At 40.1% G+C, this 14048-nt stretch overlaps 1 protein-coding gene across 1 annotated transcript; it reads left to right on the top strand.

The window, feature by feature from the left end:
• The first annotated feature begins 2420 nt into the window (after nucleotides 1–2420).
• LOC132329774 (synaptotagmin-15-like) lies at nucleotides 2421–13987 on the top strand. Its single transcript, XM_059851213.1, has 8 exons — nucleotides 2421–2484; nucleotides 5566–5764; nucleotides 6418–6560; nucleotides 7086–7381; nucleotides 8511–8681; nucleotides 9194–9314; nucleotides 10370–10549; nucleotides 11588–13987. Exons 1-8 carry the CDS (start codon nucleotides 2478–2480, stop codon nucleotides 11722–11724), a joined length of 1254 nt encoding a protein of 417 aa, XP_059707196.1. The 5' UTR covers nucleotides 2421–2477; the 3' UTR covers nucleotides 11725–13987.
• Nucleotides 13988–14048: the final 61 nt, after the last annotated feature.

Here is a 14048-nt window from a genome sequence, read left to right as displayed (position 1 = left end):
ACTGGTCTCAATAACATTAGTTCACATTTAACTGGGGGAAAAAAAAGTTTACCTCTTTCTAGATGTCATTACAGATGAAGGTACCACCAACATGAAAGTCAAAATCCACAAACATGAGGGAGCGGATGTGAAGGCAGAAGAACTTGAACATATTTCACTTGAAATGGATGGACTTGAAGATCATTCTACAACTGCAAAATGGGATTAAAAAAAAAAAACCCTTTTATTGAATGGGATCAGTTGAAGCTTTAAGATTATTAATAAATTATAGTAGGAGTTAGATTTCAGTGTAAAATGATGCTATAATTACTTACCTTTCTAAAAACCTATTGATGCTTGTGATCCTACAGCTGCATCTTCCTTAAATACTTTTCTGTCCTTTATCAAGGAATGTTCCTATAAACAGATTTAAGTAATTACATGCAATCAAATTATTTAATTAATTGTAAATCAGAACTGGAAAAAAAGGTTTATATGTCAAGAAAACACTGATTTTTTCAAAGATATCCAACTTAAAAGAATACATATGCTGAATTTCACCCAGTCTAGTGGGAAATTACATGAATATATGATAAAATTATTTGCTGTTACTTAGGTGTCAAATGAGCAATGTGGCATCCCTGTTTTTAAGGTAACACACTTTGGAAAATTGTTTTGTGACAGAATTTTTAAGTGGCCTTTCAAAGCTCAAGGTTGGACTGTAAGATGTCCCTGGATAGGGACACCAAAAAAATGTGTATATTACAAAATATGCACCAGAAACACAGAATATTTATAGTACAATATCCAGGTCCACAAAACACGAAACTCTTAGCTGTTCAGAGATTTAGGCTAAGAAGGAGGCTGCAATCAGAGATCAAGGAGGGTATAGTTGTGTTTCATGTGCTGTATTTATTCTGATTTCCAGCTGTTGTAAGAACTCAGCACAGAAAGACTGGAACAGGGAACTTCACAGTGGAGCAGAGAATCAAAATGAAAGCTCCCTGCTCAACAGCTTTGCCATTAACTCCTTCCACAGGAACTTAGGGAGAGCGGGATCTGCCCCTCCAGGTCACGCTGTCCCATCCCAGGCTCACTGAAACAGGAGCTGAATCAGCAAGTGGCTCCTGGTTATGGCTTCCCAGATGTCCAAGCTCCCACAGCTCCACGCAGGCAGCACGGCTTGTGTGGGAGCCAGTGCATCTGGCACGGATCACTTCACTGGGCACCAGGGCTCTGGAAAGCAACCAGGTGTTCAAAGCAACTTCAGCACTCCTCACACGGCCACAAAAGTGAGCTCAAGCAAGAACACTGAAAGAGAAAGCAGGCAGTTGTTGTCTTGCCACACAACTCAAAATTTTTGGTTGCCTCAGACTGCTCATAGACATTATCCTGACAAGTGCAAAACTGCTGAGAAAAAAACCTCTTACTTCAGGGTTTGCACTAATTCAATAGAGAAATAAAAGTAGCAAAAGCACTGTCTGTGCAATATTTATTTAATAATTAACTATCTTACAAGTATAAAACTAAAATATATGAAGCTTTTGCTTTTATGGGTAAAAATTATCAAAATGCTCTTCCAGAGGACTCAAAATTAACAGAAAAAGCTTAACCATGCTACATTTACAGCAGAACATTTTAAATGCAATGAAAAGAATTCTAAGATGCTACAAACCAGAATCTTAGAACAGAGGATTCATTAGGAGGATTCAGAGGATTTATTTCACTAGGACCCTACTGCTTTTAATTCCTTTGCATTTATTTGGCTTTTAGATTAAACAACACTATGCACTACACAAGCAACAATTGTCAAGAGAACATGTAATACAAACAGCTGTTAAATTTAAGGTATAGGTTCTTGTCATATACTGGCTGTGAAAGAAGCATTAGGAGAGAAAAGGTGATGGCAAATACTTTGTTTCTGAACTATACATGAGTAATTTGGCTGGTTAAGATGTGGTTGGTTGTATCCATCACACACTCAGAGATTAAAGAGCATTATGTTCATAAATACAAATAGGAAGGGCTGTAATTGTAATTGCCTAGGGGGATAGGTGTTCCTTTGTGCTCACTTATTTTGTTAAAGATATAAAAGAAATGCACGCTATTTCTAGCCCACACGAATATTCAGAATTAAGCTACTAATACCAAAGAATTTTTCTGAGCGCAACTGGAGCTTTTGAGGCTCTCTCACACCGGCAGTGTCGCACAGGTGCCTTTTTAGGGCTGACAGGGGATTTATGCAGCACAATGGTCAGCATCATTCCTGCCCGATTCCAGCCCTCCCTCGGGAAGATCGGCAATGCCTGTTCTCGGGGAGCCTTGGAGGGCGCGGGATCTTTCCCGAACGGGTCCCGCTGCTTTTCTTGGCCAGAGATGCCTCTCTTTGAGCTCCGGCTCCCAGCCTCTGCCGGGGGCGGGCCGGGGAGGGGCTGCGGCGCTCGGACACCGGGGCGGCGGCGGGCACTCGGCCCGGGCCCGCAGGAGCAGCGGCACCCATGCCCGGTAAGTGCCGGGGGCACAGCGAGGGAGGCAGGGAGGGGGTGCCCGGCTCCTACCGCAGCCCCGGCCGGGCTGGCGCTGGGGAAGGCTCGCTAAAGCATCAGCCCAAACCTGTCCCGGCACCTGCCCGGCCGCGCTCCGCAGCCCGCCAGGGAAGGGGCAGCCTGGAACAGCAGGGCTGGCAGCATTGCCCGGAGCGCCTGAGAGAGGAGAGCTCGGCCCTGGAGACAGGCACAGCAAATGTGGAGTCTTGCCTCCACTCCCCCCGCCAGTTATTTAATTTATACTGTACGTGGGCTTAGACTGTCTTAGTATGGGGATTAAAACTCCTAGTGGAGAACGAGCTGCTTGTAAACTTGCTCATAAGCCAAAAAGCTTACTGCAAAGTTTAAGTAAAGCTTATTAAAAGCATATAATCACACAGTAAGCAAAAAGGGATGCAATCCCAGACGAGACAGAGGATGCCTGCCAGCACCTGCTCTATGCTAGGATAAACCTGGTACCTATTAGCAGGAGACAGTCCCCTGGCTCAGCTGGGGGGAGATGAAGTGGTCCAACAGGTCTCTTCCTTCTCTGCCACAATCCTGTACCACAGCAGGATACAATACATCAATTTCTCATGATGACAGGTAGTTATGTTAGAAGATATATATTTTCTCTTTGCATACAATGGATGCAACTTATCTCAGAGGTCGATTTGTGACTAGTGCTAGATTGTGCCCTAAGCCACTGGTTCTGTAGCTGATCTAATCAGATAAGGTGGTCTAAAAGTGAGACAAATTCTCCTTACTCTCATTAAATTACAGGTAACTACTGAAATGAGTAAAACATTACCTTATATTTACAGCTGTGTAAAGTTTAAAAAACCCCCGGAATTTGAGTCTATGCCTATGGGTGTGCCATAAATACTTAACATCATTCTACAGTGAACAAATTCAGTAGATACAAAATCATTAACTAAGAGACTGGAAACTCATTCTCTTACTCCAAAATCAATGCACACCTCATCATACTGTCTTTAATGGTAAATTGTGACAAACTGGCTATAAGGGAACACAGGACTGCTGCTGAGAACATCAAAGACCTGTAAATGAAGAGAACAAGTTAAACAAAGACCTGTACAGCTTGCTTGAAATGTTAACCTTTCAGATCCTTATGTCAGACAGTAAAACTACCAGCCATATAGAGATTTGTGTTGTTTATAGTGCACCTACATGAAGGAAACCTATTAATTTCTATTATGTTCATGGGAATTAAACTGAAGTATTTTTTCTGCATCTGGCCTTCTGAGATGCAATAAAATGTGAGTCTGACTGAAGATATATTTGAGCATGCCCTGCAAAACTAAAAGGAACAAACACACAAAATCCCCATGCTCATATGCATTTCCTCATACTGTGCATTCTTATCAAGGAAAACCAATTTACCCAAAAGGCACAATCAGACTTGTCTCTGTATTAATATTAACCCACACCAAGCAGGTGCTTGTTTCCTGTTGCTCAGAATAAGGATTGCAGTAATAGTCTGGCTGAATGCTGGAACCCACTCAGTTCACCCAGCAGCAAGGACAGCAAAGTGCTGTTGCTGTGGTACAGCCATGAGCAGGGTGGCTGCTCCGTGGTGGTGCTGGGAGACAGGAGTGACTGTGTGACTCAGGGAAGCAGCCAGCCAATTCCTGCAGAGGCCTAAGCCAGCACACCTGGAGGGGAGCTGCAAAACCAACTTGGCTGCAGTGATTCCACCAAATGCAGGAAAATGAGTCAGGATCAGATTAAGGCCTTTGAGGCACTATGGGCAGGTTAATTTTATGGCACAAGGTAATTACTTAAGTGTTCTGTAGCTGAAGGACATTTCATGTCACTTACTGCAACAGGGCAACACTGAAAAAGATCAGCAATATATGTATTTGCAGCTCACCTCCCATTCACTATACAGCTCTGATGAATAAACTAAATTAAATGAAAATAGTTTAGAATTATTCAAATCTATTATTGTTCGATAGTCAAAACTATCACTAGTGTTGACTGATGATTTTGTGCTTGTATTGTCTTTATTTTACTTGTACCATTGTATAGAGATGGCTAACTGCAATGTACCTACCAAGCACAGATAGATAAAAAGGAATAAAGCATAATCAAGTTAACTCTACCTAAAAGCAGAGAAGAAGAAAAAAAATCAGTACCAGTTGTGAGAAAATGCCAGGTCACTTCACTACTTCAGTTTCAGGGGAGACCTTGAGCACTGTCAGCAGCCAGTACTCAGCTGCTTCTGAGCTGTCTCCCATGGCTGCACAGTGGAAGATAATTCTAGAGTTTAGGTACAGAGCAAAATAATCTTTGCAGCCTATCACTCCAGCATTCTCAACAAACATGTGAAAGCATTGAACTGAGCCCATTATCAATTGTCTACCCTTGGTCTAACAAGAAATTCTCACAACAGAATTTTGCATATTTATATTAAATACATTTATTAAGTTTTATTTGGGTTTTGGTTTGTTCACAGTAATTATAACAAGATTTTGTTGCATGTTAAGTACTCATGATTCAGGAAACTGTGTTTAATGGATATTTAACTTTGACTTCACAGATCAGGAAGCACATGCATCCTTAGAAAGAAAACAACCCATAGCCTTACTTTGTTCCTTGTGCCAGGTTCTAGATTCAAGTCAACATAGATGAATAGTTGGAAACCAAAACATAATGGTACCTTTCATATTAGGTGCTCCTGGGTTCTCTTTTTCTTCTGTTATGCAAGCTCTAGCACTTCCGCCATGCTAAGGGAAATGCGAATACAAAACAAGAACCTGAATTAATTCTTTGGCATTTGGGGTTTTTCCATGTCTGTAGTCTCTCACACTGCAGTAACTGCCAGTGCTTCTGAACACTAATCTGTCACTGCCACCATCATGTCTCTTCAGGTGCGGCACCGTGCTTTAACCAAACAAAAATGTGCACGTGAGCTGAACACTTCATTTAAAAATAACTTTTGAATGGTTTTTGTTAGCTTTGATATTCCTGTCTACACCCAAAATATACTTAACTTTGATCTTCCTATGATGCTTTATGTGCTTTTATGTTTGAACAGAACAAGCAGTTGCTGTGGCTGGAGGTATAATAGGAGGGATCCTTTTATTTGTCCTCCTTGGAATAACTGCATATCTGCTCTGGAAAAAATTTTGCCGCCTCTTTTCTTATGAAAAGCTCATCAATCCTGTCAAAACAACAAATGCAAATGCCATTTTCCAGGATCAGGCAAATTCTGAAATTCATCTAAAAAGCACAAGGTACCCATTTTCATTTTGTTTTTAAAGCATATGCTATGTAATTTATTTGAACTTGTCAAATGAGCAGGTGATCCAAATATATGCATGTACAGAAATAAAGCAGATCCCTAAATTATATGAAAAAATCAGTCATGTTCTGTTTTTTTCCTTTAGGAAAAGGATAACCTAACTATGAAAGTGATGATTATTCCTGATTTATTTAAAAGAGAGACTATATTCAAGTGTAATTGGTGAATGGATAGCTTTACCTGTTAGACAAACCCAGCCTATGTTCCAGAGTAATTTCTAGTTTAATAACAAAAACAACAGGACTTCAGCTCAGGAAGGAGACTCTCTAAGAGAATTAATCATTGCAGAGGTTTTGGGCTCTAAAACAAGGAGCTGCAGTTAATTCCTCCTTTGCTTTGAAAGATAAACTCTAAAGGGAAGGAAAGGGGGAAAGAATCTGTTAGAAGAAATTAAGACCTAATGTGCCTCACTGTCTTTTTATGCCTTAAGCAATTGATTTTATTTGCTTTTTGATTTTATTTTTACCTTTGCACATCCATAGAAGTTTTACATTGTGACATAAGAACAGTAAACTTACTACTCTTATCAAGTTTGGTTTCCACATTTAAACCAGAAGAGTCAATAGGTGCTGTTGTCTTGAGCAGGTCCAGAAGTGTTCCATTTATCATTCCACCAACTCTGCATGGGCGAGACTGGATTCACCTGACAAATGAAGAACAGGTTCAGGAAGACAGGGACCCCTTCATGACCCCTCAGTCTGGACCACGGTCATCATTTCATTCTTTGGGTATGGCAGTGCAAAAATGGGACTATTTTTAAGGGAAGAGTGGCTTTAGTATTATGAAGCATAGATCTTGGGGGCACACCAGAGGCTGCATTACACAGCAAAAGCGCTAAATGCTTCATGCATTTATACATTTTATATATGAGAACTGGGCAAGAATGTAGTAATTTTGTTCCCAGTGCTGTGGTACCTTACACATTTGGCAGACAAAGAAACCTCTGCTCCCATATTTTGTAAAGGCCAGGAAGTGTCTGTTGTCCCCAGGAACAGCAGTCACCAGCTGCACACTGCAACAACAGATAGCCAGAACTAACCAGGTACAATCACAGGAATAAGAGAAAAGTGGTACAGCCTACAATTACTCCCCCAAATTTGAGGGAAAAGGAAATAAAACATGAAATTTGTACAAAAAATTGATTGTTAATAAAGAGGGTAATCCGATTTACCTATATACAGCAGTGGTTATAAAAATGTCTGCAATGGTTCTTGAGGCTAATCTGAGGGTGCTTGTTTTGCCTTTTCTTGTAGCTGGAGCTTATGTTGTAGGAACCATTAACCCAGATCTGTACAAGCTTTCTGAAGACAAAAGCGAAACAGATTTTCCTGATGGCAGCATTGGCCGCCTCTGGTTCTCCATAGAATACGAGCAAGAGTCAGAAAGGCTCCTTGTCTCCTTGATCAAAGTCAGAAAGCTACAGCCTCCTGCTGATTCCTGCAGTCCATTTGTGAAAATCTACCTGCTGCCTGATGAAAGAAGCTACCTGCAGTCCAAAACAAAACGTAAAACTCTTAACCCACAGTTTGATGAAAACTTTGTTTTCCAGGTACTTTTCCTTTTGATGAGGCAGATTTTTGTTTGCAAATATGAGCTTGTCAAACTACAGTACGTGTTTGTATAGTCACAATGCTTCTATCAAGACAGAAGTTGTTTCCTGTTGTTGTTTTATCGCAAGGGTTCTATTGTCATTATATTGCAAAGGTTCCATATTGCTAGAGTTTCATACTTCCTTGATGTTTCTCATAGGCAGTTCCTCTAAGCACTGACTCTTCCTTCTTCTCACAGTAGCCAACTGACCCCAGTTCCCCCTCAACCACCCAATCCACTCTTTTATAACACTCTTCTTCTTATTGGCTACAGCTGCAGCCTGTTAGAGGCAGGCCTGTTCTTAATCTCTAATAATTGGCTCAGCTGCAACTCCTTAAGGGGTAAGACTACTTTCTATACTACCTTTATTTTCTTATATCGTATCCCCTTACAGTTTCCACCAGAGACAGGATTTTTTACTGGGGCTTCTGGAGATCCTGGGCTACAAAAGAATGTGGCTCCAAAAGTGCTTTTATTTCTGGTCTGTACCTAAGTTAAGGATTCCAGAACTTGCCCTGGGAATAACAAAAACTCCAGTTTGAACTAGAGCTGAGCAGTTCAGCCCAGCAGTTCTAGAAGCCCAGAAGGAGCCAATACTGACATCATGCTTCTACAGTTTTTGGTTTTTTTGCTGTGGAAGTAGGCTAGACAGAAGAACCTGGGAGGTATGACTGGGCTGCTATTTGTACAGTACTGCACAGCTTGGCTTCCCATGCTAACAGGCTTTCAGCACATGTCACAAGACAAAAGCTTTAAAACAAAAAAAAAGTTTGCATTTCAGACAACTGAAAAATGCGTACCGATTTTAAACATCTGAATCAAAGTGAATGCATCACACAGCAGTACATCCATATGAGTTAAAAAACCACCAACCAACTTCACAGCTTTCAAATGAACTCGTATTTTAGCTTGGATCTTGACTTCTGCATAGCTCAATTTTAGGCAAATTTTAAAAGTACTCCAAATAATTAAAGGAAATCTCCACCTAAACTTACCACAGTTTTAAAAATATTTCCTTTGAAGTCATGCTAGAATAGGAGAGTGTGAGATGTTTTATAATTATTAATATTCTTCATTTTTCTGTACAGGTTTCCAGTAAAATGTTGCTCCAAAGAACACTAAAGTTTTTGGTTTATCATGTTGATAAACAGAAGAAGCATCATCTCCTAGGCCAAGTTATTTTTCCACTAAAAAATGAAGCATTAACTGAGGACAACAAACTAGTCATATGGAGAGATTTGGAGAAAGAAAACTTGGAGGTATGTGATATCAGGCTCTTGGCACTGTGGAATTTGTGTCATCCTATAAGTATTGGAAGGATATAGCTGAAGTGGAACTATGTTCTACCAAGTACTTCAAATGCAAAAGTACTTCATAAACATTTGGAATAGAAATTCCCATCCTACCAACCTGCAGATCCATAGCTGTTGTAAAAGGAGTACCCAGATGCTTAGAAAAAATCACATTAATTTGGAGGTCCTTACATAAGAACTTTTGTTATTTGCTTCTCTTTTCAAGTAGTAAGAGCAGAAAAGAGCGGAAGAGGAAGGGAAGGAAAAAGATATTCCCTGGAAAAGAGTAATTCTGAGGGTTAGGAAGGCTGGTTACTTGGTTCCATCAAATGTTACAACAGCACAAAGCCATTACAACTCACTCACATGCCTTAGTGTGACAGAGACCATTAGCATGAAAAAGGACCTGTCTTCCCATTTGACCACATGATGAGGGAGTTTTTCAGACATATTTGACAGGTGTTGTTCTGCTTCTAAAGCCTCCTTCAGAGCACGGTGATATCCAGTTCTCCCTGAGCTACAATGACTACCTGGGCCGTCTCACTGTGGTGGTTCTGAGGGCAAGGGGATTAAAGCTCCAGGAGGAGAACCCTGCTGTTGGTAAGTTTGATTTCCTCCCTGCTATCAGCTCCCCAATTCCTGTTTTAATTTGCTCCTTCCTCATCTGTACACCCAGGCTTGTGCTGTGGGACTCTGACAAGAACAAATAAACATCCTGGTGATTTGAGTGGAAACAAGCCATATTTTGCTCTGAGGCAATGAGATTTTTTTTGATAGCTTAGTTTTGCTATGTTTGGGGTTTATTGCATAATAAAAGGTTTGCCCTGTAGCAATTGGTGGCAACTTTTTTCTCCTGTTTTTGTACAGTGAGCAACATCCTTACGCTGCTCTCCAGTCCAGAGCAGGCAGCATTTCAAGGGATATTGACATTAACAGTTGCCTCAAGTCAAACTCCCAGAGGTAACAGCTGCAGGACAACTGCTTATGCTGAACAGCTGTCCTGGGAAGAACCGAGATGAGAGAAAAAATTCCCAGTTTAGGACAGCCTGGCTATTGTTCAAAGGACCATGGCATGGACTCACAGTTTTCTCCCTTAGTGCAGAAGGCTTTTTCTGGTACATCATACTCATGTATACCTGGTCTCAGAGATTACCTCAAAATGCTGTTTAAAATCTAACCCTCAAAAGCAAAAACAGACGAAGAACCAAACTTGTATTTCAGTCTGTAGTGATTTCTTGCAGAGCTTTGAAGCTAAACAATATAAATGCAAAATACACCTACCATTTAAAAAGAAAAGGAGTTTAGTCCTCTATATACACACATCACTATGAAGTTTTTTTTGACTGAACAAATTATGCCTTCAAAAAAGTTTCCATCAGATGAAGGGAAGGCACAGAAACCTAAGATCAAGGATGCAGGGTAAGAATATGGCTGTTTATTTTAACAGCACTTAAACTGGAAAGTGCACTTCAAAACTGCACCCTCAGTACTTTGTAGGCTCCCTGCTTTATGTCATGCTGTCGTGTGTGTTTCATGAATCTTTCACAATCTGATGTTATACTTGACATTGACTCCCAAAAGGAAGAAATTCCTTCAGCTGTCTCTCAACTGCTTCTTGAAGATGTTTTTCAGTCTTGAATTTCTTTTTCTCCAAGGTGTGTATGTCAAAGTCTCACTAATGAACCACAATAAATTCATCAAAAGTAAAAAGACAGCAGCTCTTCTGGGAACTCCCAATCCTGTGTACAATGAAACCTTCAGTTTCAAGGCAGATCAGACAGAGCTGGATACAGCAAGCCTGAGTCTATCTGTGCTCCAGAGTAACAAAGGAGAAAGTAAGTTATATAAATTATTACAGTCATATAAATTACAACAGTCAAGGTGTCAAATCTCTTACATATTTGAGACATGTTTAAACCGGAGAGGAAGTAATTAATTTTCAGCAATAATCATAAAACATGTAAGAGTTTTAGGGTATTTCTAAGGCTGCCTCTTTAAAAGCAGAACTTATTTGTAGTTAAGCATATGTCTCTCTTTCAGAGGCTAAATTCCATGAAAGACATTCCAGTATCCCATTAAAACAAGCTGATGTGAACACTCGTGTAACACACAGCCTCCAAAACTGTGTGGCCATTCACTCTTTCTAAGCAAATTTGAAAGAGGAATACGAATTTAATTTCTCTCAGCAGTGAGAAAAAAAAGAGATCAGCAAACACCCCCATTTCCTGGCAGAACACCTGATGCTTGAGGCCACCTCTTACTAACTGTTAGAGAATCCACTAAGGAGTTCTGCTTACAGAAGCAAATCAGAATTCAGTATTTCCACTGCTCACAAGAAAAACATCTTCCCTGCAGTGCAAATATGATGTCAATAATTTTGCCCATTCATAGCTGAAAAATCCAGGCATGAATAAACAATCTGGTCCTTGGCAGTAGTAACACACATTACAGCTCTCAGCTGTCTCAGTAATTACATTTATTTTTCGCAAAGCCAAAGCATCATGTGAATCCTACTGAGGTTGAAGATGCCCAAAATTAGGGCATGCTTCCCCAGTAAACCTGGGGTGAAGGGGCAGGGCAGATACAGACCAGATATTTGTACCTTGAAGATGTTTTAGTTTAACTTCAGGCAAAGGGACAGGCCTGCATTGACTAAACACCCACTTACTGCCATACCTTTTTTAATGCAGAACCTCAGCAGGCAGAAGCTACAGAACCTGAACTCCAGGGTTACTTCATTGAGAAATGTTTTGGTTTTAAAATACTTTTCAGAAAAGGCATTATTTGGAGAAATACATGCTGATACTCTAATGTAGGCAAGGATTTCAGAGAAGCATCACAGGTGTTCATCACTAACTGCTTTTTTTTCCCAGAAACACTGCTGCTGGGACGAGTAGTAGTTGGGCCTTTCATGTACACACGTGGCAGAGAACTGGAACACTGGAATGAGATGATCAGCAAGCCCAAGGAGCTGGTTAAACGATGGCATGCTCTCTGCCACAGCACATGAACAGCACTGAGGAAAAAACAACCTTAACTTGGAAAAGCTCTTACTATCTTTTTCATCTAAAGGGTGCAAAAATCTTTGCTAAGATTTTGTACCCAAAGAAGAAAAGAATAAAATAAATTAATTCCTTGACCAAACACAAATCAAAGATTTGGTCTCTGGTAGGCTGGGAGTCCCTCTTTCCTCTCATCAAAATATGTGTTAAATTTAATTAACATGCAGCTGAGCAAACAAAACAGCCAAACATGATCTGTCAGTATTAATTATTTTGACTGGTAAATTCCACTTCTTGGTCATGAGTTCTGGGCACAAATGATCACATACGTAGATAGAGCCCAAGAATTGCCAGTGATGACACCAGGCCTCTCTGCCCACTGCTCCACATGACCACAGTGCTTCACCAAAGGGGAGAGAAGCCCAGTGAGCATGCCAAAACAGACACAGCCCAAAAGACACTGACTAATACGTGTAAAACTTGTTTAAAATAGCAGCATTACATTTAAGACCTCTTTTGAACAGGAAGGGTGAAGGCACTGCCCATTGGTCACACACCTGGAAGCAGCTGTTCACATCCCTCAGCACAGTGTATTTCCTGCAGTAACTCAGTTCAGTGTTTTCAGCTGACCCCAAGTACAGCACTTGGTGTTGACACTAAGGGACAAGCAGAGAAGTCACAGTCACAAGTGACTGGAGGCTATTCCAGTACTGGAGTACTCTGAGACAGTAAGATGAGGACATGTCGTGTCCTATTATATTTCTCTCTAAACACATCTGTGCTGGAGACAGAGCATTGGTTACAAGAGCCTTGGGTTTGACCTAGTATGACCATTCTCACACTGAAAATCCAATTAGCTTAAGCCCCCTGGGCATGTGTCTGTTTTAGTAGTAGAGTCCTCTTCATTAAGTAAATGACTGCTCTCTAAAGTAATTTGGAGCAATTATTCCTAATCAAATAAAAGAGGACATTTTTCTCTTTTTGATTGTTCACTAGGGACCTGAGCTCTGTACCCATTTCATTGTACAGTCATAAACCAGACACACAGACTACTGCAGCAAAACATTTTGCACAATCATGCTCCATAACAGCTGAAATCAAACCAGCTTCCTTTAAAACAGGATACAATATTAATTAATTCAAAATCTTAAAGATAATGGGTTTCTCTGGGAGAGGAAACCACTTTCCATTTTGAGAATGTTGTTATTACTAAAGGAAATGTTATGAATGAGAAGATACCACAGAGGAGTTATAAGATAACAGACCTCCCTGACCCACCATCTGATATGTTACATGGTACCCTCAGTCTGTCTGGCTAATTACACCACTGGATACAAAATGAGCCTAAACTCATTACATTAAGCTGAATTTGACAAAGTGCTCAACCTTCATTCTATCTAAAGGGGTAATACCAGCAACTCAATCCCAGAGACATGTATTCAAATTTCAGCCCCACAAAACTACTGCAAACCAATCTCATAAGCAAAGTTATTGTGTTTGTTGTGGGGAGAAAAACTACTCAGTTATCATTCAGTTTACATATTACTAGAATAAAATTATTTTACCAAATAAATTTTGCATTTTATTATTTCAATCATACCACTAAGGATCTTAAAAGAAAGCAGTTAGTAGTATTTCAGACAGTTGGTTTATGCACTTGTGCAGAAGATGCATGCAATGCACAGCGTCTATTGACAAATATCCCTAAGGTGGGAAGTCACCTGTCTGACTTGATGTACAGTATGGTCCTCTTTTCTTCTTATACATTAAAGTAACAATATCTGCAGCTTGTGTGTTCAGTAATTTCAGCTAAATTGTGAAGAAACAAATTCTGAGGCACTTACCAATGTACTTGTATTCATGGTCATCCAAGGTAAGCAAATGAGAAAGGCCCTTTTTGACTCTTCCTGAACAAAGTTATTTCAAAGCAAGAAACACAATCAAATAAGAAGTTCTAATACAATATTTTTAACTGTCACATAATGAGCAATTTTTTTACCTACTGTCTTTTATATAACATCCATCTGATATTGTGCTTGAGACTTACCTTGAGCTGAAGGAGGTGGAATGATTACAAGACAGTTCTGTATAACAAGAGAAAAGAGCAGAAGCAAAATTGCTGAGGGTAAATGGCAAAAATTCTGCTGTTAAAAGAAGGAAAGCAACCACAACAGCAAAACAAAACCGCCAAGATACAGATAGCATATAGGATAAGACAAACAAAAATTGTGTAACTAAAATATTACTGAATTCTATCTGTCTTCCTCTAATATGGCAGGTCTCAGGAAAATTCAGTCTCTCACAATAGTAGTGAACTTTTCTGAGGAGAAAA

This window comes from Haemorhous mexicanus, chromosome 7 (genome assembly GCF_027477595.1).
Source record: "Haemorhous mexicanus isolate bHaeMex1 chromosome 7, bHaeMex1.pri, whole genome shotgun sequence".
Classification (NCBI taxonomy): domain Eukaryota; kingdom Metazoa; phylum Chordata; class Aves; order Passeriformes; family Fringillidae; genus Haemorhous; species Haemorhous mexicanus.
The sequence above is the reverse complement of the archived record's forward strand: the minus strand, read 5'-3'. Positions and strand labels throughout refer to the sequence as shown.